This window comes from Melospiza melodia, chromosome 6, assembly GCF_035770615.1.
Source record: "Melospiza melodia melodia isolate bMelMel2 chromosome 6, bMelMel2.pri, whole genome shotgun sequence".
NCBI lineage: Eukaryota > Metazoa > Chordata > Aves > Passeriformes > Passerellidae > Melospiza > Melospiza melodia.
In genome coordinates this window covers 51,325,227-51,348,879 of record NC_086199.1, presented here as the reverse complement: position 1 = coordinate 51,348,879, position 23,653 = coordinate 51,325,227, and the positions used below count along the sequence as shown (strand labels likewise).

General features: G+C 43.8%; 1 protein-coding gene across 1 annotated transcript in view; it reads right to left on the bottom strand.

Moving 5' to 3' along the window:
* TEAD1 (TEA domain transcription factor 1) overlaps positions 1-23,653 on the bottom strand; it is a 150,478-nt gene that overhangs the window by 93,193 nt on the left and 33,632 nt on the right. The window contains exon 2 of the mRNA XM_063158126.1: positions 7,150-7,403. Within this exon, the coding sequence (XP_063014196.1) occupies positions 7,150-7,297 (148 nt within the window). The 5' untranslated portion in view covers positions 7,298-7,403. The remainder of the gene's footprint in view (positions 1-7,149; positions 7,404-23,653) is intronic.

Here is a 23,653-nt window from a genome sequence, read left to right as displayed (position 1 = left end):
AAGAGTGTCAGCATGGACATAACTTACCCTCCCCATGCCCATGTCAGGTGTTGGAGAAGATGAAACAGGAAAGCCTTATAAATATGATTGTCTGGCAAAAGATTTTGAGAATATGGAAACTATAAGTGAGATTGAAATGAAAGCAAGCTTTGAGATGCCTCAGTTACTGAACAACTGAAAAACAATGGTGTGGCTGGCTGAAGGTAATCCCTTTTTGATGGAACAACACCCTCTGCTTGCAGACAGGCCCAAGGGTCAGAGCAGACCCTACAGCTTGGCAGAAGGGGTCCAAAGAGGAGTTTTAAGGGTTTAAAATGTAACACAGTATGGTAATGTAATGATTATTATAGGCTGTGTGTAAATGCTATAGGATTTGAATATAGTACTAGATTGGTTAGTGAGAATTAGAATATTCAACACAGAAGATGATTTATGGTATTATAAAGGGGACCTCGCTCTCTTACGCTCTTACTCTCCTATCCTCCCATCCTCTCTTTCTCTCTCATCCTCTTTACCACTGTCCTCTGTTCTCTGGGGCCTGCTCTGAGCTGTGGCTGGCAGCTCCCAGCAGGACCCGGCCCCCAGGCCCTTGGCAATAAACCCCAAGTTCCAGAGCTGGCTGCAGAGATCTCTCATCTCTGTCCATCTGACCATCCTACCCTCATCGCTCCCACAGTCAGGCCTTGCTGGGGATGTGGGTCACTCACTGCTCTGCTCCAGGACTGAGTGACATAACTCAGCTGGTGTTTGAAGTGCAGACACTTCTACCACAGTCTCATACTAGCCCCACGAAGAGGAATTCAAACCTTACAGCCCATCATTAATGCCCAAGTGGGCCTTACTTGTCCAACTCAAGCTGTCCCCAGATTTCCTCAATGAGAAGGTGTTTGCCCCAGGAGCAAACCCAGTTCTACAAGGAATGAGATCAAATCAACAAGTCAATTTTCTTTCATGCTATCTACATGCAGGCTTTTCAATTATCTTGATCTCTCAGTACTGTGCAACCAACTAACATACTCCATCAGCCTGATCAAGGCTGTTTGAACTACCTCCTAGCACGACAGCTATTTCTTAAAGCTGCAAAACTCTGCCTTCTGCAATGGCAGCATCACAAGTTCACCTTGAGAAACCACTGCTGGGAGAAAAACAAGCTAATACAAATGACACTAGACAACCACCTAAATGTATCCCGGATGTTCCAGTGAGGTTGCATCACTTCAGTGCTCTCATGTTAACGTGTGTCAGTTCTAAACAAGGATATTACCAAAGGAACAACGTCATAAAGGAAAGGCACAGCCTTACGCTGCTTTGTATGGCTGTTTAAATAGGATTAGCCACGAAATTACTCTGAAGTGGACAAATGCCTGATCTGAACCTGCCCTGGTAGCTTCTACTCAGTTTCAGGAGGTCCATGCAGTGCCCACTGAGCACTGGCAGGCTGGGGCAGCAGCCACACTTCTGTCTTTCCCATGAACAGGCTACACACAACTTTCTGCCATTAAGTTTCCTCTAAAATATGTGACTGAAGTGAACATGGTTAGCAGAGAGAGGACAAAGCCCAAGTGCTAAAAATCACTTTCAAAGGATGTCCTGCTCTTTCTGATGCGTAATTTTTCTGCAAAACTTTTTAGTACACTTCCCCATTTCCTTTGGAATACATCATCCTCCCAACCCAACACAGCCAATGGAATACTCAATCCATGGCTGTGCCATGTACCTTCCACAACATTACTGACACTTTCAGCTGTGCTGCTTACACAGCCTGCTCCCCAGGTAGGAGTTGAGACCCTCATCACACACAGCTCTCACTGTCCCACCTCGATTTTCTCCTTTGGATAGCAGGTTATGGCAGAGAGGGAAGAAAAAAAAAAGAAAAAAATATTCTCTGTCTTATGAAGACTCTGCCTCTTTATCTCAAAGCACCGACAATTTACTCTTGAAAGCCCACGGAGAAAGATTAAACCCTGTTCCCCCACATTTCAGAAATCCTTGAGATCGAGCAACAACCTCTCCTTTGCACGGGCTGGGCTCACAAAACCAGATCCTGCACGGCCTGCTGATGTTGCAAGAACATCAGCATGTTGCAGAAATGATCTGAGGCAGATTTGCTCCCAACCCAAGCAATTTCAGTGGTGACTTCTCCAGCAGACACCTCTCTGTGGCCCTTCCTGCCCTTCCCTGCTCAGCACGGGCACCGAGCAAGCCCAGAGTGCTTTGGACACTTTTGTTTACAACCTGAAACACCCAAAAAATGGCTTTCAGAAAAGGAGTCCCATCTCCATTGCGTTCATTGGGTGCATGTTGCTGAGAAAACAAAAAAGGAAGGGGAAAAAAAAATAAATACAAGAGCGTATCTTTGTACAATGATTGCAGGAACAGATGAATAAACATGAAACCTGATACTTCACATCTGGTATTTCATCACTCCAAATACCTTATTCACATTCAAATATATTTAACACTGTGGAAACTTTATAAGGTAACAATGTCTTTATGGAGGCAGCAACTTGCATGGAACTTTAAAATTAAAGTTTTAAAATTAAAAGTAACAGTAAAAATAATTTGTAACATGTTACTGTACTCTTCATAAAGCTATTTACCTCACAGTTTCCTAACAGAAACTCAGAAAAACACCAAATAACGGCAGTTAGATAGAGAATCAGGCAAGCCCACAGAATAGGATTTCTTTTGTCAATGTTCTAGTTCAAAGTTCAATTTTAATACCCAATTTGCACAAGGTGCTTTGGAAATGAAGACTATTATTACTCATCATACAAAAATTCTATTATCTGAGCAGAAATTTTTATGAAAGTATCCTTTTCCCTTAACAGTGCATGCCAAGAGATTTTATATATAACCTAATAAACATACAGAGTCCTGAAAGGCTGCTGTGCAATTTCTCACATTAATTAGTACTCATTCTTTTCTGTAAAACTACTAAACATGCTAAAAAAACTTCCTTTTAATAATCACTACATACTCATAAGCACTTTTGTTGTAGAGATGAATACCTTCAATGGAAATTTGCAACTGAAAGGCAGTTTACAGGTCTCAAATTTTTTTATGAAATTATTTTCTTGTCTTAAAGGCAAAAGCCACCTTTACTACATTGAGGCTAATTTAGCAGTGCTGATAACAAGATGTCTGGGGGCATATTCCACTTGTTAGCACTTATGGCACTTTGGCATTGTCCCTAGAGCTGCGCTAAAGCCACATCTTGCTCTATCTAAATTAAAAAAAAAAAAAAAGAAAAAATAAAGAAAAATGCAGACAGAGCCAAATCCCAAATCCAACCCCGTGGTAACTCCAGTGACTTCAGTGTTACACCAGGGATAAAAGTAGGGCTGCATTTCACAGCAGCTTTCATTCCTGTAATCTTTTCCAAAACACTCTCAGGAGCAAAGACAAGCACAGGCAAATACCTTGCCAATAAGTGAGTTCACAGGGATTGCTACAGGTTACTAAACTGTCAGCAGTAACAGACCAACAGCGGGAACCAAGCACAAACACAGGACAGCCAATGCCCTCTAATGGGCTGGAGTTTCACCATGAGCTGCATAAACAAGGACGTGGAAATTCACTGGAAGGGATCTCTGAGGCACAAGGCAAAGCACAGGGTGCCCTACTTGCACCAGAGGATGATATTTGTGTTTGATCAATACTTCTCTTGAGACAGTGCAGATGAAAAAAACCTTGCCAATGCCTTGGCAAGGCAGATGAAAATGTGTCTAAGGACTCAATCTTTCCTCCTCCACTGGACTGCTTCCACAAAGAGTGTGAGCCTCAATTTATAGATGTGTTCCTCTATCCTCCTTCAAGCCTCCACATTTATACCTCCTCACCATTTTTTAATTGTACTTACTTTTAGTCAATACTGCACCAGGAGCAAAACCAACACTATAAGACCTTCACAACCTCCCTCTCAAAGGAAAAGGGTAAAGGAGTGATGGATAGAGCTTTCCTGCAGGAAACTTATCACATGTCCTTGGCTTTACCATGTACTCCATTTCTCCCTCAAGAATTTATAAACTAGTTTCTGGAATTTGTCCATCCAAACCAAAAGAAGTGTCTTTGCTTCTTACCCAATCATTTCCTACAAATTTAAAACCAAGAGTTTCCTTAAGCTTTCATTTTGTTTTGAGGGTTCCTTCAAGGAGCCATAACCCTGGGCCAGCCTGAAATGCTCCTGGTCTTGCAGAGGTCACAGCTTTGTCTTTGCAGCCTGAGGATGCCCCAAGGCAAGAACTAAAATGTTAGGACATCCCCTTTTCTCTCCCCAGCCAGGGGCCCCTGCAACCCTTTCCTGTGGGGATAGGATCGAAAGTCTTTTGTTCTTGTCATCCTCTTGTGTCTTAAGTTACATTTTCGGGAAGGCACGGGGAGAGGGAAGCATCCTTCCCTCCTTCATCCGAGGTCTCAGCTGCAGAGGAGCAGTGAAGTGACTCAGGCTGCCTGGAGGAGGCACAGATGTCCCCAGTGCCACTGGGGCAGCTCTCCCATCCCATCCCTGCTCTCACCCAGGGCAGAGAGCCCCTTGGCCACCCCTCACCCACAGATCCCAGTGCTCCCAGACCTCCTTGAGCAATCCCCTGGGTGCCCTGCAGCCAGCTGGACACAAACCTCTTAGAAACGCCAATTTAAGGACGATTTTTAGACCACCACAAAGAACAGTGAAGAAACTCTGGCTGCTTGCTTACATGAATGTCGCAAAGCCCTCATTAAATCAAAGGCAGAGACTTAAAATATTTCTTCAAGCAAAATCTCTGCCCTTCTCAAAGTCCCCCTCCAAAGATCAAAAACTACAATTGCTTAACCTAATCCTCACAGAGTGATCATTATATTTGCTTCCATAAAGATCAGATTTGTTCTGGTGCCCATATCTAAAGGTAATTTCAGTTAGAAAATGAAATGGTGCTCTCTTGACCTTCTGTCTTACGTGGCCCATGAATTACTGACACATTACAGTATCCCCCAACACTATGGAAGCTTGGCCATATTGCAGTGTCTCTCTTGTAAGTGAAATAAACTTGGTATGCCACTAAAAGGCATTAAATTATTTTCATTATGCCACACAGAATGTAAAACACTTACACTGTTTTGATTTCAAAATCCTTGGAGAACAATTATGTTCTCAGGGCCATAAGACTCTATTAGGAAGTCCTCAGAAACCTAGCATGGTTTCAATAAATCCTGAAACACTACAAAGCAGTCACTCAGTTTGAAGAATGAAAACATGAGTTCATCCACTGCAAAGTCAGGATGTAAATTCTGCTCATACAGTACCCCTGCACTTCCTGACACATTTCTTCCTGCTCAGTCAGGGCAACACTTTAAGTGAAGTTTTCAGCATCAAGCAAGCCTTGCTCCTTTTTTGATTGAAAATTAACTATATTTGATTTAGGATTAGCATAAATAGGAGATATGCCCATGTTCATGGTGTTACTAGCCACCAGTATTAATCAGCAATTAGATATGCACAAATAGTTTTATATATATAATTCAACAAATGTTAACATTCATGGATTAGGAACGATTAAATGAAACCAGAGATTGTTGCAATGAATGGATAAATATGTTAATTTCTTTAATGTATACAATGGCACCAAAAAATGCTTCAAATCACCAAAATGTAGATTTCAGGGGTGACTAGTGTGGTTGTAGGGATCCTGATTAAAAAAAAACAATACAACTACCCTTACTTTGGCTGATGGGTTGTTCCAGCCTACGTAAGGCTTTAGAGCATAAATACACAATGAGCCTGTTTGTGTATACATGCTCATGCACTCCTAGAAGGAGCACAACCTCCTAATTAGGCAAATCATCTGCCCTTTCCATAGGAGAATAGCCCAAAAATAGCAGCTTTTCCATAGGAAACACCGAGAAGCAATCCCAACGGGGGGGAGAGGGGCGGGCAGGGAGCACGGCAGCGATTCCATCCCCCGGGCCAGGGGGCAAGGGGAGAGCGGGAGGAGGAGGAGGGTGAAGGCGAGCAGCCAGCAGGAATCCCGGCCCGGGAACTTTCTGCCGAGGGCAGCTGAGAGCTTCATCCCGACCCTTTTTTGCCCGGACAGGACGCCAGTGTGGCCGTGGGGGTGACACGGCAGCTGCGGAGGGACCGAGCGGGGCACCCGCCAGTGGCTGGGCACAGCTGGGGGCAGCTGCGGCAACATCCGGCAGGGGCCGGGGCCATCTGCCCCACCAGGTAGCGGTGAGTGACGGGGGTATATCCTTGGGGCATTGCCACCCACCCCCAGGGCATGGCCACCTACCCCCAGGGCACGGCCACCCATCCTTGGGGCACTGCCACCCACCCCCAGGGTGCTGCCATCCACCTCTGGGGCACGGTCACCCACCTCCAGAGCATGCCCACCCATCCTCGGGGCACTGCAACCCACCCCTGGGGCACTGCCACCCACCCCTGGGGCACTGCCACCCATTCCCAGCCATGGGCACACGGGCAAGGGCCCTGCCGGCCCCAAGGAGGAGTTTGGAAAATGGAAACGAGGGAGGGACGGGTGAGAGAGAGCTCGGAGCAGCGGTGGGGAGATGTCACACAGAGATGTCACACAAGAGCTGTCACACTGAGATGTCAGCACCCCTCCGCTATTTACCGAATGTTGGCATCTGATTGAGAGCAGTTTGCACGCAGGGAAGGGGGGAAAAACCGGTGAGAAAAGACACAAAAGCACCCCTAACTTGCCTCATTGATAGGGAGGCTCCTGAACGCAACAAGAACTTCATTACTTTGCAGTTCAGGACTGCATAATCTGCCACACCACCACACAGGCTGCACTTCCCACTTCCCTGTCTTCACTATTCAGTGAAAAATAGAGAAAAATGCCTGATTTTTTTTGTGCACCCGAGGAGCGACACAATTAAATGCCTCTTTTAAATATTCACATTTGGCCACGCCGCTATATGAGGTAAATAGGTCAATTCTGTATCAATGCTGCTTTCCTAGTGCCAGCGGAGAGGAAATGTCTTGGACAGTCCTGAACACAGCACCAGCTCAGCTGAGCTCTCTCAGCTTCACAGATTTACTTCAAAAGCACCAAAACCAGAACCAGGAACACTGTGTAGAAACAAGCTGGGCTTTACAGTTCTCACGTGGGAACAATTATTTCCAAAGGCTAAATGTGCACCACTTACCATACATTTTGCCTTCATCTGATAAGATGATTTTCCTCCTCCCACACGGTGGATAGATAGCTAGAGCCTCCTGGAAGCTCTGTTCAATGTCAGGGCTCCAGACACCTTCTGCATCGTTGTCAATAGGTTTATCTGCAGAATCACTCATTCTTTCAATGTCCTCGGCAGGGCTCTCGCTGCCGCTCCAGCTGCTGGGCTCAATGGTGATGGCTGGGGTCTCCAAGCCTAAGCCTGGAGTCTTCAAGGGAATAAACCTGCAACACAAACAACCAACCCAGAGAGGCATTAAAGGCATGGAACTGCAGGCAAACATTCCTGCCTGCTTCTGATGCTAACAGTGAGCAGCAGCTGAGCAGTAACGGCAGCAGGGCGAGCACGGGATGCACCCAGGAGAAGTGAAAAATTAATAACCATGCTACCTCAAACGAGCTGAGGTGGAGCAATAATGCTGTCAGAAGGGCAGCTCTACTGCATTTTCTGTTGTAATTACACGAGGGCATAGAGAATCAGATTATTTTTCACAAATAGTTGAAGTGGGGGGAAACTCTACAGCCACATTGCATCTGGCTGAAGACTGGCACCCTTAAAATAAAAATTTTCCCCTGCCAGATCCTCAGGCAGGGGGAAATCAGAATACTGCCACTGCTGGAAGGGGAGCACACTGGTTTATGCCAGAGTGACCATCAGAGCTTAAAACCATTTGAACCTAAAAACAAAAGCAAAAACTATTGTTCACATTCATCCGGATGTCAGTGGATTAAATGGAATTATAGCAGTGATACCACAGCTCAATGCAATTAACTGGAAAAAGCCTTAATTTTCAGATGTTACCCAAATAAATAATACAATCAGAATCCAAGCTACATACAAAAAGAAACCTTTAAAATGATAATACCAGAGCAAGGAACTACAAGAGAAGATATACGCTTTGCCTGATTTAAAAGGTCCCTGTCACAGAACCATAGCAGAACAAAAATTACAAGCTTCAAGTTGCTGAATCAATTTAATAAGAAATAATTTAATATAGCTGCACCTGCTCACACCAGCAGAGCTGCAGATCTGTCAGTGTTCCTTTTATATTTTTGAGAGAAATACAACTCTGCTGTAAAGACTTGCTCCAGGCAAAAAAGCTGCTATACCAGACCACGTTCACCTCTGGTGTAATTCTTCGGGAAGTCAGTGAAATAACACCAGGAACAGATTTGGCTCAACATGTCTAGGCATAATGCAGTTTTATTGTGAAAAAAAGAAGTTTGGTGACTCTAACTGATCTAAATGGATGGGAGTGTTCAAACATGCATGCACGAGCTACAAACACAGTTAAAAATCCAGTTCCCTGACTAAACACCCAAAACCCCTAAACCATAAGATTTTTATTCTGCTAGGGCAGAAGAGAGGGGCTTTCCCTTGCACAGACCTCCATCCTCCACGCCTCTCACTGGGGTCTCAGCACAGGTGAAAACAGCACTCACCCCACGGAGGAAGAAGGGGAAGGTGCACGTGGAAGGCCATGACACCTCTGACTAAACACCTTTGGGCTAGAGAACTGCCTGAAAGGGGAAATATTTACAGCAGCCCTCAGCAGGCAGCCAATCACTGGAGATAACCAAAACCTGATGGTCCGGTCCCTTGGAGGCCAAGGTGTCTTGCAAAAAAACAGAGCTGCAGCTGGGGAACCTGGGAGCAGGCTCTCACAAACCAACAGGACCAGTTTGACATCCAGAGCACAGGGAATTTCCACTTCTCCAGGCTCTACTCGGAGCTCAGAGGGATCAGTAGGTGTGAAATGGGCTCCCATTAACTCCATTTTCCCTGCTTGCCTGTCTCTACAGAGAGGAATCGCTTGACTTTGCATTGGTTTGAACATTTCAGCACAGCTCAGGAAAATGTTAGTGCCTTCCCACCCTAATAGCCAGGCTAATCATTGTCTCAAATGCCTTTTAATAACTGATAATGAGGGAGCAGATGGATTCACAGGGAACCACACACATGTAATGGGTGAGAACTCTGGCCAAATGCACCACTTACTGTCCAGGAAATCCAAAGGACACAAAATTTTTGAGTTGTTATCACTCAAAGGGAGATGTAAACCTTGGTAAAATAGTGAAACCCCGTCCTTCATAATCCTCAGAAGGCTGAAGGGTTGATTCAAGCCCTGGAAGAGTTGAATTTTGTATGCAAGACTTACCCAAGCATGAGCACAGCGATACTGGGAAACAACTGACAAAAACAATCACATCCACTTAAGCCTTCACAGAGAAGGGGAATCTTTGGTAAATGAGGGGTAATTGAATGTTGATGGGGATAATTAGGGGGAGGGGTCAGTTTTGTTGCAATAGTGCAGGGGAAAATGGCTGCTGGAGGATTCATTGGCCTCACATGACCCAACCACAAGGAGCACTTCAGCAGAAGACAGCAGAGGGTGGGACACATCACTGGCTCCGCTTTCCAAAGGTGACTCCTGCAGGAAATCCTTCTCCTCCCTGAGCCCTGCATTGCACAGCACAGCCACGGGCAGCTTCTGCCCAGCTCAGGCACCTCTGCTTACAAAACCTGCCACAGTCATAGCCTCAAGTCCCATTATCATCTCACAAACCAGCCCTTGTTATTACATTATGCTGAAATAATAATTAAAATGCACAAGGAACACAGTGAGGCTCTAAAGTAATTAATGTTACTTGATAGTCATGTCATATCTTGCGTGGTGTTTACGGGTGAATTTTCACTTAGGTGCTATCTCCCTTCCCATTCCTCTTTACCTACTTGGATATCATCTTGAGGCACTCATAGCTATTATTCCAGCCTCTAAAATATAAGATAACCAAGTGTTCCTTGCAGAACATCTCTACAATAGGGGCGTGGAAGAAAACCTCTCATATTAAAGGTTATTTGGAGCAATTTCCATTTTGGTGAATGCTGACACTGCAGATCAAGCCAGAGGGCCAAGGAGGAAAAAAGCTTGTATTACAACTGCTAAATGGCTCCCTCTTAATTCAGGAAAAAAATGAGCTAACTCAGTTAATAATTTCCAGCTCAGTTCTATGTATCAAAAGGCAATTCCACCTCCTCCTCAGCTTGAATTCTGAGGACTCAACTGTGATGAAAAACTTCAGACCTGCTATGCTGGAGTTCAACACGATTATCAAAAATAATACAAGCTGTCAACAGATGAGCTCTTTTTGCACATTTCTAATGAGCTCTAAATCTCACATGAAAAATGTCAATTTACAATCCAATTTAAAACTATAAAATACTTTTAAAAGTGAGCCTACTTTGTATTAGCAAACTCCAACTCTTGCAATGCCAGCCTTCAGCAGAGAAAGAGCTGAGCTCCTGGGGCCAATTAGCCCCACCTCCCCTGGCCAAAATCAGAGATTGTACACATGACTGATCAAGTTGAAGAGATCTGTATTGGCTTTTTATCATGTTAACTTTCAGAGATCCAATTCCCCGTTTGCACTTTCTGTTAACAAAATTAAAACACATCAACACTACCTAGAAAACCAACCAAAAAAAAAAAAAATTCCCAAACCCACAAAAAATAGAGAAAAAAAAAAAAAAAAACAAACCCACAAAAACAAACAACAACCCAAACCCAAAAGATTTTGGCTCACCTTTTTGTACATTCTAAGATTAAAGCACACTGGTGCAGTTTTGGTGGTCTCTCTTCAGAGTTTTTCTTTTAACACCAGCTTTACACATTTCAAGACAGCTTCCCCTGTGCATAAAACTCTTTGAGCCGCACATCAAATGCATCTGTCTTGCAGTTGCTTTCTACTCTGTGCAGTTAAGTCAGTTCTAAATATATTTGCTTTCCTCATGCAGTCATCAAGACACTTTTTCTCTGTGTGATGGAGGTATGTCTCCCTGTCAAACAGCACAATATCACAGAGAAACCATTAGGGGCAACAGAGGATTTTATAAACATGTTTTATAGCCAGGCCATCCAAGATAGCTTGGTGAGCTGTAAGATATGACTTACTGTCATTGTGTTCACTCACTGCAGAAACTTGAGAAATTACTTTAAAATCTCAGAGAAACCAGCCTAGCTGTTGTCAGAGCCCATCAAACCAAAGTGTTTAACTCAAACCAGCTGCAACTGCTTCTCAAGGGAATGGCTTCTTTACCTACACAAAACATTCTCTTATGCCTTTCACTTTATGAGCAATGCAAACCTGGACTTGCCCAGAAAGCTGCTGCTCACACAGCAACACCTGAGATCAGTGGCTCCTCACAGGAGCGTACAACAAGTGCAGATCCACGGCCTTGATACTCTCGTATCCTCCAATATCTGCACAATGAACTAACATGGAAATGCTCTCTTTCAAAAGTCACTAGAGCTGGGTCTTATTTTACAGTGTCTTCCAAAAGTTAATTTGTTTTCTCTGTTTGATTAATTTACTTCCTTGAATTTCAGTGTGCAGGTGCCTTCTCTGTACCATCAGACAACTCCAGCCTGGAAAACGATGAATGCTCTGCAGATACTGCAGCAGGAACTCAAGAATGACTGAAAACATGCCTTGATTCTGTGAGCTGTCTGAGGAAAAAGTCCATCATGTCTCCCAAGTCCTCTAAACTGTGTGTGCTTAAAGGGGATCAAGTTCAGGTGTTTCTGACACTGAACACCAGTGTTGTTATCCACACTGATCTTCTCACTATAAATAGATGCAGATTGCTACCAAATCATTCTTACAGCCAGATCTATCCTTCTAAAACCTGTCTTTCAGGAAAAAAATCTTAATTCTCGAGGTAGAGATTGTGAGTGTTGAAGGGGTAAATTACATTTTTAAGAATACATTATATTTTTAGTTCATGAACAACCTCCTCTTAGCCTCAGTTATGTAAAAACAATGGAACGAGGAATCCAACAAGCTTTTTATAAACATTAAGATGGCAATGAGCAGATGAGTGCAAACCAACTAATTCTAAATTTGCAGACGACAGATTTTCTCTGAAGGGCTGAAAAGTTGCAGGCCCATGGGATTTTCCTTCTGCTTTGTTCAGCAGTGCAAATCCACAGCTGGAGCGCCAAAGCTCTGGAGAGGATCCAGAGGAAGAAAGTTATCAGATCTAGAAAACATGACCTACCAGGAAAGGAATTGGGTCTGTTTAAATTTAGAGAAGACTGATGTGAGAAGATAACCACTTTCAAATAAGGAGAAGGTAAGAGCAAAGCAGAGAAGCAGCTCTTAGCCATTCCTACCAAGGACAGGACATGAAGCAAAGAACTTGAGCTGCAGCAAGGTTGGGCATTTGGGGGATTGTTCTGACCCCCCAACAGTCACACACCTTACTTTTTTATTTACAAACAAATTCAGAGTGGATTTTGTAGCTGTGTAACTGTGTATGGATTTTTATGATTCTCTAAGGCATTCAAATGGCATTACTTTTAGGAAAACACTATATTTAAGACAGTTTATATCAAATTTCTTCTTATGAGGAATGGATATAGCACAGTACAAAGAATAAAAATGTAAATAATTTACAGAGCATCCAATGGTGAAATAATTAGATTAAAATTACTTCATATTGTATTTTTGTTACAAGTTCCACTTATCAGCAATTATTCCCTTTAGGAAGAAAGAGCACAGCAGAGAGAAGCAGCCCATTTCTAGGATAAAGTATTCCTTTAAAACTCAGTCAGACTAATTCAGCCATTCGCATTTGCCACTGAAATGAAAAAAAAGAGGTTTTCTCTGACTGTGAGAACCCTTCAGGAAGAAATTCTGATGCTTTGCTTTTCTGGTGATCAAATACTTGCATGCAGTGGTGCTTCCACATCCTTCCTAACATTCATATAAACTATGTTGTCCTAAGACTGAATTTACCATTTCTTGCTTGGGATTCAAGCTGTTTATTAACTGCCAGCTGCCTATTTCAGATTCGTCTTTGGGATCTGTGTGGGAATAACATGATCAGTCCAACTACAGCCACAGAGCACCTGTGAAAGGCACATGATGGTTTTTCCTGAGGTGAGTGCATTATGCAGTGAATTTGGATGCCCTTCCTTCTCCTCAACTACCACACTCAGGGTACAAACAAAAGTAGTAGAGAGGACAGTGCCATGGTAGTGTGTAAAATAACAAAAACATGCAACTTAACATCAGTAAAGTGATGGTTTTCTTTCAGCAGAAGTCAGCAGCCTGCTCATCTGAGAAGATTTACACATGTACTTTCACAAATCATGAGGAAACTTACTGAACAAAGGGTGACTTAGACCAGCAAGAGTAGGCAGCATATAGGCCTAAATGTGAAATTAGGATTTTAGGGACTATTTATAAAGAGAAACAATGCACTCTGCTTGAATTGCCTTCTTTTTTTTTTTTTTTTTTTTTTTGCTTATAGAAACAGATTACTCAGCAAAGAGTGGGTTGATGCTAATACATGGGAATTTTTCCCTTTGGAAACAGCTTTCATCTCTGCACTCTTTATGCAAGTGAAAAGTCTATTTGGTACCACTCTGAGAGCTTCATTTATTTATTTTTCCAAAGGCCGCTTTTGTTGATAGATATAATTATTGTCATAAGGATGTTGAGTCATTAGCTCCAACCCAGTTTTCTTGTCCATTAGTTTTAATTTCATACCATTAATAAAATGGTTCATCTCCTCAGTGGGGAAATGACAGGATTCTGACTGTGCCTACACCACACTCACGGGCTCGGGAGGCTTTGTGCTCTGCATTCTGCAGGCAGCTCCAGCTTCAAACCATGTGTTATTGGGCTAGTGACCAGCAATCCAGCATGCCAAGGTGCTTCCTAAGTGGCTGCACATCTCTTGTGGTCCATGGTCCTTGCTGATTGCCACGTTATCAGCGGGGAGGTGAATCTCAGCATACCACTGGTGAATCCCCATCTCATTAGGGTCACAGCTGCTCCTTGCCCATGTGACACTGGGGCAGCCACACTGATCCTGGGTGCTAGTGCTCATTTACACCCAGCTGGTGTCAATTATCCGGGGTGTTCCTGGGATTTAACCCAGCTCCAACACCGCACTGTGGTCCCAACCAACAAAGATTATTCTGAGCGCTCAGTGGAACGCAGAGCGGTGAGCAGCACCACGTCTGCCTTGCTTCTGCTAATTGCCAGCACAAAGCAAAGGAAAGGATAAAACATTCAGCAGCTCTCAGAAGGAGAAGCCATTCTCCCTGCACTAACCCAGCTGCTGTGCAGCTCCTGTCACCACGCTCTCTGTCACCCAGTAGGTTGGCTCGAGAGCAGCAACATCCACGGCCAGTGCAACACCATGGGCTGCTCAGCCCAGCTGTGCTCCAGCTGGGCCTTCCTCATGGCAAAAGGTGCCAGACTGTGCAGTGGGGATTACCAAGATTTCACTCATGCACCAGTGATCCAGCTCTGAGGAGAATGGTCCATGACCGAGGTGGGTCTGTCCGTGTGGGGCAGGGGGCTCTGCTCCCAGAGCAAGTGAAACAAGCTTGGGCTGGCCAAGGGCTGTCCTCTGGTCTGTAAGAAACATTCCCAGCCCCAAAACTCAAAGGTAGAGGTGACAGAAGGTCCCTCAGGGCAAGGTCTGCAGCCACAGCTTTGCTTGGGTCATGCACATGGAGTGTGTGTTTGTCAGGGCACTGTGATCCATCCCGCTGCCATAAAAACTGGTATGTGTGACTGTCAGGACAATAAGGTTTTTTGGTGTACAATAACTGGGAAATGGGACAGAAAAATAGGTGCAATAACTCTATTTTCTATTGCTTACATGCAATAATTCTATTTCTTGGACGCCTTAAGTTCAGTCAGCCCGTGGAGGTTGAGGCAGGGTTCAGAGTGCACAGAGGCTCTGTGCCTGCCCAGTGGCTCCACAAATGGCCAATCACAGCATAAAAGCCCAAAGAAAAGAGACACTGGCCCTTCTTCAGCTCCAGTCCTGTCTACCTCTCCATACACACAGCTTTGGGATCCAGACCTGGATCCAGGCACAAACACACTCAACACCATTGGAACTACCCATCTCCTGCATCTACTGGTGCTTTTCCCATCTACCTGGGAGTAGATGAATGATGCAAATACAGTCCATGGCTTTCACATGGGCAAACAGAGGATCTCTTCTTTGTAGTTTGCTGTAACTGCCTTCCTACAGGCATCACAGAGCAATTATTTTCATTTTGTACCCCAAAAGGCAAACTGGAACTATTAACACCACCTACCAAGTGTTATAAACACCAGAAAGAGGTACACCCTTGATCTCTGGTGTGTTACTAGCTTCCTTTTGGGGCCACGTATGAACCATGGCTCACAGAAACGACGGACTTGGCAGCAAGTTGCTCTGTCTAGATGTAGCTCTGAAACTCAATTTTTCCCCCTTACTCCCTGAGCCTCACTAGTTTTGCTGGAGTTCCCATGTCACACATTTGCAAAACCAGGTGGAATCCTTCACATTCATAGCTCTCTTTCTCTATTTCTGGCATATGACTAACTGGGTTTGTGTTCCAGCTTTAGATTTTTCTCTTTTCTTTCTTTTTTTTTTTTTTTTTTTTTAATGACTTGTTTTCAGGATGAAAGGCTTTTTTCCACAATGGCTGCAAAAACATGAGAGTTCACTCTAACAGCTCTGAGTGAGGTGGGGAAAGGGACAGAAAACCACCTGCTTGAACAACTTTATCTAAGTTCAGTCAGGAAAGGGAAAACCAATGCTATTTGAAGGGTGGTCCAACATCTGACTGGTGCATATGTAACATAAAACTGTCACCTATATAAAAAATATTTTATATAATGATTTAAGTATTCTGTTAAACAGGTACAAAAAAAGGCACAGTAAAGTAAAAGGTTCATTCATTTACTCAGGTGCATTTGTTTAAACAAGAAACAGCCACAAAATTAACCCTTTCCCTATTCCAAGCTGAAGAAGGTCCCTTCTCCCTTTATGAAGGAGGAGAAAAGCAAATTTTGGACAAACTGCAACCTCCAATTGGCCAAAGCCACCCCTGGAATCCATTGCTGGCACCTTTTACCCCTCAAGCCCACTTGTTCTCTGCTTTGCAGATGTTATACAAACACTCCTCTGTGTAAGTGCAAACACACACACGCACATACAGACCTTCTCAAACATTTGTTGGAAGAGCTAAATTGCCACTGAAATTCATTTTACAAGCTTAGAAACTCTACCAAGCACTCTCTGTGAGCTCTATCCCTCTAAAGCTCCTGCAGAGCCTGTGAATGTCTCATGCTTACCTGATTGTGCTGGTTTTGTACCAGGCAACACCAGGAGAAAACCATTTTATTCTGCTTTGGTGTTACTGCTTGAGCTACAGCCCCGGGCTCTGATTCTGACAACACAGAGCCATTTTATACATATGAATAATCACTCCAAGTTTAATGAAGCTCCTCACATCTCCATTAGCAATTGTTTTGGCTGCAAAAAGGCCCTGCCTATCAGCCCTGGAGGAAACAGAGGAGGGATAATACTGGGAGGCTCACTTTGGGAAAGGCTGTGGTTTTCTGGTGATGGGGGACAGAACGGCAAGACAAAAAAAAACCAACAAAAAATCCTGAAGGGGTGAAATCTCAGTGCCACAGCCCTCCACAAGGCTAAGATTTAATCCCAGTTTTCTGGCCTTGTCCTCACCAATTCTAAACAGAAAGGGATTTCAGAAACCAGCATGTGAGATCAGATAGGATTGGGGTCCGCGTCAGCCAGTCACAACACGTCTACAGCATTCATCACACGCCAGCACTGCAAAACCCACCTCGGGTTTTTGTGTATACAGAAAAATCAAAGCAACAATTTTGTTTGCAAGTGCAATAACTGTCAAATAAAAGTATTTTAACTCATTTTGTTTTCCCAACTGCTAGCAGTGGTGTTTTGGGCAAATTACCCACCAAATTTAATTTTAAGTCTGAGTTGTTTGTCTGTCTATTACAGAGGAAGCCTTCTCTGCAAGGAAATGAGCATTACTAATAGAGCACTTCTACACTGCAGCTTCTTTCTTCCATCTCACTCTTGCCTCCACCACCTGTCCTCCCACAGGTGGGGAATGCATTGGCTCACTAATGCCCATATGACTCTTTCACAGAGATAATGACAGATCTGTGGAATGCACTTTGCCCATAATGGAAAATTTATTTCTAGCATCTCATTTGAGATGAGAATTTAGGATGCTGTTATGCAGCAGAACTTGCATCTTCTGCAAGGGAGTAGCAGAAAACACTTTCCTGCTGAGATCCTGAAACCATCCCAAACTGTGGCAATCTTTAATTGCTGGACATAAGCAAAACCTGCAATAACAGGCTATAGCCTTTTCAAAACTCAGTACAATAGTTATGCAGTTATTCTGTACTTCTCTTGTAGTTATTGCCTGTTGAGGAAGCAATTTCTGTCTTAAGCTCTGACTTAATATTTCCAGTCTATTTCAACTCCTTGTTCACTGTAGTTTAATCCTGCTTCAGGGGGTGTCAGTCTTCCACAAAAATAACTTTGCTGGCAACCACCAGAATCGTGAATTCACTAGACGCCAGTGGAGCTAAAGAAGAAAACAGGCAGCAGAAAACAGACCATCACCAAACAAAAAGCACAAGCCTAGGAACTAATCCTGAAGAGAATTACCTCCTGGACTTTAAAAATCTCAAATTTAACAGACGCAGTGATTTCTCAGCACACTCATTTCTGCCACAGCACCCCTTCCTCCCCTGCGCTCAGCATTCCCATTTCCATGGGCAATCATCACCTGCCTCAGGAGCAGACCCTGCTCCTGGCTCCCAGCTCTGACTCCAGCCCTGGGTGTCCCATGAAGTATCTGAAGGTTACTATCAAAATCTGTTTAGGAAGAACAGTTAATGCTCATGCATGCACACAGTTGTATTCAAAATGTTTAGTCAAGCTCAGAAAAAGACCAACTCAATTATTTATACATTTAAATTATGTTCAATCACACTAGCTCTTCAAAATTACCTCTGTTTTTCCTAAAATCTATACACAAGTGTTGATTTAAGGCCACTTATTGTAGTGAAAGCTGAGCACCTGTAGCATGGCTTCTCCAGTATGTTTGGAATTATAGGTTCTGCGTGGCTTCATGTTGACAGCTGAGACTTCAAATTACACTATTTAATTCACCACCACCAAACACCACTAAAACCCTGCACTTTTTTTTTCTTTTTAAATTTCAGGCTGCAATCTTTTCAGTTCCTTGCAGGGCTGGCTCTCTTCAAGCCACAACACTTTCTGAACTTGGAGGGCAAGCAAATGTCAGCATGGGAGATCTGACCATCAGCCCTAAACTGTGAATCCAACACTTCAGGAAAAGCATTAGAGTGCTCCTGGTTCTTCTGCTCAGCCATCGATTTGCTGTGTGGTTCTTTAAACCTTTCTGTGCTTTACCATTTGTCGCATCCTCTTCACTGAGAAGCTCAGTCAGGCTGTGATCCAGTAGCCTCAAACCTTACTGCTAGTTAAATCCTTGGAAATCTTGGGCAAATATATTTCATTTGACTATTCTTGCTATTATTAATATTAAATGAATACAAATAAGAAGGGGAGAATGATCCAGGCAAAAAAGGATGACCCAGAAAGGGAATGAGCCAGCAAATGACCCAGAGAAAAGAAATTATTTTGGCTTTCTTCCTGACAATAGCTGTTTTTTTCCTCAAATGACATTTTTTAAATTTTATTTGAAAGCATTAAAAAATGCTGATGAATATTACAGTAGAAGCAAGCTTGGCTCTTGCTAGAGAAACATTATGACTTAGATCCAAGGACTTTTTTTTCACATGTGAATTATTTTTTGAACAGCATTTCCTGGCTCAATGTCACTGCACCACAGATAGATATGACAGCAAATAAGTGTATGAGATTTTAGATCAACAAGAGTGTTACTTTTACAATGAATACATTTGTAGTCAGAGCTCAAAAATGGATTTATTTCTCCTGCGCATGAAACATGTATTGCACACTGTTTTATTAATACACTTTTCTTTTTAAAATGGAATGTAATTCAAATTTTCTGACACTGCAGCTGCAATTTGATGGTTGGGTTTCCTAACCATGTGGATTTACAGCAACAAACTCTTCAATTTTCTTTCCCCCTCTAGCTCACCTTTCTGCCACCTTGATTTATTTCTGTTTCACAGCTGTGCCTACCAAATTATTCTTGCTCTCACTCCACACTTTTCCTTCTCTTCCTGCAGCTGATCCAAACTAAAACACAAATTTTCTGGGAATGTGAAATTAAAGAGCACTCAGAGCAAGAATACAATGTCCAGAATTGAAGGGAACAATTTACCAGAGGGTGGGGGGAACAGCCTGAACGCTAGAGGTTCAAACTAAGAAAAATTTTAAAACTCTCAGTTCTGATTCCACCATCAGTAGTCACTACAGCACACCAGGAACTCTTCTTTTCCATGAGATTTACCCACCTCTGGGATTTACAGCACTAACTACCATCAGCAGCAATTGCTTGAGTTACATAAATAAAGCCCCAAATACTCTCAAAATCAGTACTACTGCTTTTAAAACTGGCACCAGAGAACCTCAGTAGCACAAACATTATCCAAAAGGCAAACCAATCCAAATAAACAATGAAAACCAGACCGAAGCAGAGAACAAGGACACACACCAAGGACTAGCAAAATGAAATGAATGGGTAAAATAATGCAGAAAACCCAGGGAGCCTGCCCTCACTCAGCTCCTTCCCCTCTCCAGAGCAGCAGAGATGTGAAGGAGGGCTGGGTGCTGTGCCCCATCCAGCAGAGCTTCCCTTTCCTAGTGCTCCACAGGGATCCAAAGCACGAAACCATAGCCCTGTGTTTATGTATTAATTACTGAAAAGTTACTTAACCTTCAGCCATATCCCCCTGTAACGAGCTAAATTCTCTCAGAAAGGGGGCTGAAGCAAAGCCTGTGGCTGGTCTGTGCTCAGGAGCACCCATGCCCTGGGTGCTGGTGGGGCTCTCTGGGCACTGGGGGAGCAGCAGGGTGTGCACACTCCAATTACAGGGATGCTGCACTTCCAGGGCAGCCCAGCTGCCAACCCCACAGAGATCTGCAGCGATAACAATGGTACTTAAAAGCCTCACTACACGTCTGAATGCATTTACACATTCTCCTTTTACTCTCTATTTATTATTAATGGCAGCTCAGCTAATATCAAGATCCCAGTGTGTTTGGCACTGTAGGTGCACAGAAGAGCAGCAAATTCTTGCTCTGAGGAGTTTGCAGCCTAATTATAAATGACAGCAGATGGAGGGTAAACATTGCGAGCCCTTCTGCTTTTCATTAGGAAACTTAACTCAGGTAACAATTTCTAACCAGGCAGAAACAATTGCACCTTCAGCCATGTGCCACAGGCCAGGCTGCAGCATATCCCAGCCAGTCTCACACACTGGGTGACAGTGGCCACTCCCAGGACAGAAAACCGGGTCCCAGGAGACTGGGGGCTTCACAGACCACCACCTGTAAGGAGATTTTGCAGGAAGCAAACAGGAAAGCACACATTTAAATCCACATCTGTTCACCAAAGGACTTCATGTGTAAGCCCAGGACATGCCTCTGATGGCATTTTACCCTCTTGATCAGAACCTCCTGTGAAGCAGAACCTCCTGAGCAGAACCTCGTGTAAAGCAGAACCCCATGCTCACCCTTGCCCACAAACCACAGACCCTCAGGCACAGGAAGGGCCAGGCCCCACACATTCCCCTGGAGCCCCCCAGTGCCACAGGGGACTCACAGCCCCAAAATTCAGAACAAGAAGTGGATTTGCTGACAGGAGGTACAGAATCCCTTCCCAGATCTGACAGAAAATGGGCATGGAAAGCCCAGATTCCCACAAGGGCACACAGCTGTTTTAGGAAGGCAGAAGTACCTAGCAAGCTACTGATTATCAGCCTCTTCCATGTGGAAGAAAGGTTATTTATTGCACCACACTGTGGGGATGACTGCATCAGCAGAGTCCTGGGCTTCAAAATCATTTTGTTCCCGTTAGTAAATTCACAAACAACTCACAGAACAGGAGCAAAGGTCTGATATCACCAGAACCAAACCCGTTCTGGTCATTCTCTATTCTCAAACAGATGAGGGCTCACACAGGAAGATGGGCAGCTCTCCCCAGGGAGCAGATGCAGGCACAGGGGAGCTCAGTGTGTGTGGAGGGTTGGCTCTCACACACAGCCTTCTTCTTGTGGAGCCCAAACAGGCAGCCCAGCTATTGTTCTGGAGTAAAAGTACAAATTGGGGATACATTTCACAGCACAAAAGGGTGAGAAAACCATTTTGCTACTGCAAAAAATTAAAAAGTTTACTTAGAATTGCACAATTAATCTTCTCTGATTTGGTCTTGTCAAACATAGCCTCTGTGTTTTATGGAGATTCTGCAAACTTCTTTATGCCACAGCCACTTGAAATATGAGGAAAAAAAGGAAGACAAGTCAGCAATAAATACTCTGTATTTCAGACTTCTCCTTCCTAATGAGCAAAATCCTTGAGCCAGGCTACAAGAATGATGTACAGGGCCTGCAGAAACTCTGAATGCCTCTTGAAGATCCTGATGATTCTCCCTCAGAGAAACCACCATGGATCAGCTAAAGAAGAAATCTGAGGAGGAAACTGCTTCATGTCCAGATTACACTCCTTTCTAGATATTGTGCAGAGGGGGAATAAAAGGTTTACACCCTTGGAGGACAGAACAATAATTTGAATTATAGGTCTCTCTTCCCAGGCAGCATCAGGATTGATGTAAAAAGCAAAAGATTTGAGGATGGTTTGAGACTTTACCACAGCAAATCTATAGCAAATTTTGAAAAAAATCCTCAAGTCATTCTTGTATCTTCTGCTCCTTTCTTCAAATAATTTCAGATATTCCAGCAGGCCAGGGGGGAAAGCAATGAGTACATGGGCACTTGTGGCTTCAAGCTTGAAAGTACCAGAAAAAGAGGGTGAAATCTCAGAGGCAAGGACGGTGCTTTCTATCTGCCACACTTAATGTAATTTAAACCAGATTTTCAGGGGCTCCTGTCTCTGCTGTAACACCCACAGCAGCTGGTGGCAGCCCAGGAGGGATCCAGAGGCAGAGAAGCTCCACTCCAGCAGCTGAAGGTGAGAAGGATTTCTCTCCAGAGCTCAGAGCAGAGCTCCACAGCAGCACTGGGGGATGCAGACGAAGGAAGCCACAAGTGGTTTCTTGTTGCCCTGCACCCTCCACTGCATCAGTCAGGAGCTGGCAAAAAACCTTCCCCTCTGGCTTTCTCGGGCTTTCAGCATATTCCAAGCAGGGGAAGGGCACCTTGGCTTGCAGCCTGGCCTCCTCTCAGGTAATGGAGCTCCTGCAGGATGCTGGGCTCAGGGCATCAGCCACGCAGCTCTGGGACAGCTGCACAGGACATGGCTGTCCCTGGGCTGCTGGGGCATGGAGAGCTGGTCCTCAGGGGCTCCTTCCCATCCCAGAGTGAACTCTGCAGCTGACAGGACACTGTTGGCAAGCAGCTCCCAGAGACACAGCACTCCACAGGGACGGTCTCAGTGCTGGGGACTCCACAGCCTCACCCAACCTGGGAGATCTCTAGGGAGGCACATGGCCCTGGCAGCACACAAAAGCTCTCTTTAACATGTGCTGTGATTTCGTGGGAAACAAAGGAAAAAACCAAATCCATGGACACATTCATGCACAGCTGGAAAAGATGAGTTTAATCTTGCAAAGTGAAGAAAGTGTCAGATCTTGTCAGTGACTTCATACTCGTTGTGAAGCACAGAAGGTTCAATTTCTACATCCCATTCCAACAAAGTTGCTCTGATTTTCAGGGAGCTTGGCTTGTACAATTGGACCAACGTGATTATGAATGATTTGCATGAGGGACTTTCCCAGGCATGCTTTATAAGCTCAGTCAGACTGCAGAAATGGTGTCAGTCTTTTCTGCCTCACAGTAAAACTTCAAAATTTCTTTCCCAGGCACTTGAAACTGTGTGCACGGTATTTTGCTATTTAGTGAAAACCTTTCCTAAAAAAAAAAAATCAGAGCATCTGGATTGCTGTATCTTCCACATCTTCCTAGAATCTTTCTCCCACCATGTTAATGTTGTATGTTCTGCAAACAACAGTTCTTTGGGCAAAAAATTAGGAAATGTTCTTTCCAGGCATTTAGCACTGAATTGTTATCTATGTCTATGAGCCCTCTGAGAGTTTCACATAAATTCCAATTGCTTTTCCACTTCATTCTTTTTTCCATTCTTGAAGATGGTTGTTGCATAAAGGTCTTCAGGATTCTATTTTTTATTATTATTTTTGAATTTTTTTCTGTTCTATAAATTATCTATCTGGTAGACTTTTCCTTTCAATTATTTACTTTCCTGTGAAGAGGAAGAAGGAAAGAGCAAGTCTCAAATATGCAAGTAAATGCCTAGATAACTGCAGAAATAGTCCAGTAACTACATGCTGTGAGATGGAAATCAGAAATAAAATAAGAAGAATTATGTAGATAATAAAAACTGTCACTTGTTAGACACATCAGGAAACTGCTGTGACCTCAGGCCTGTGGTCACAGAAGCCAAAATCAGTAAAAACCTGCAGAGA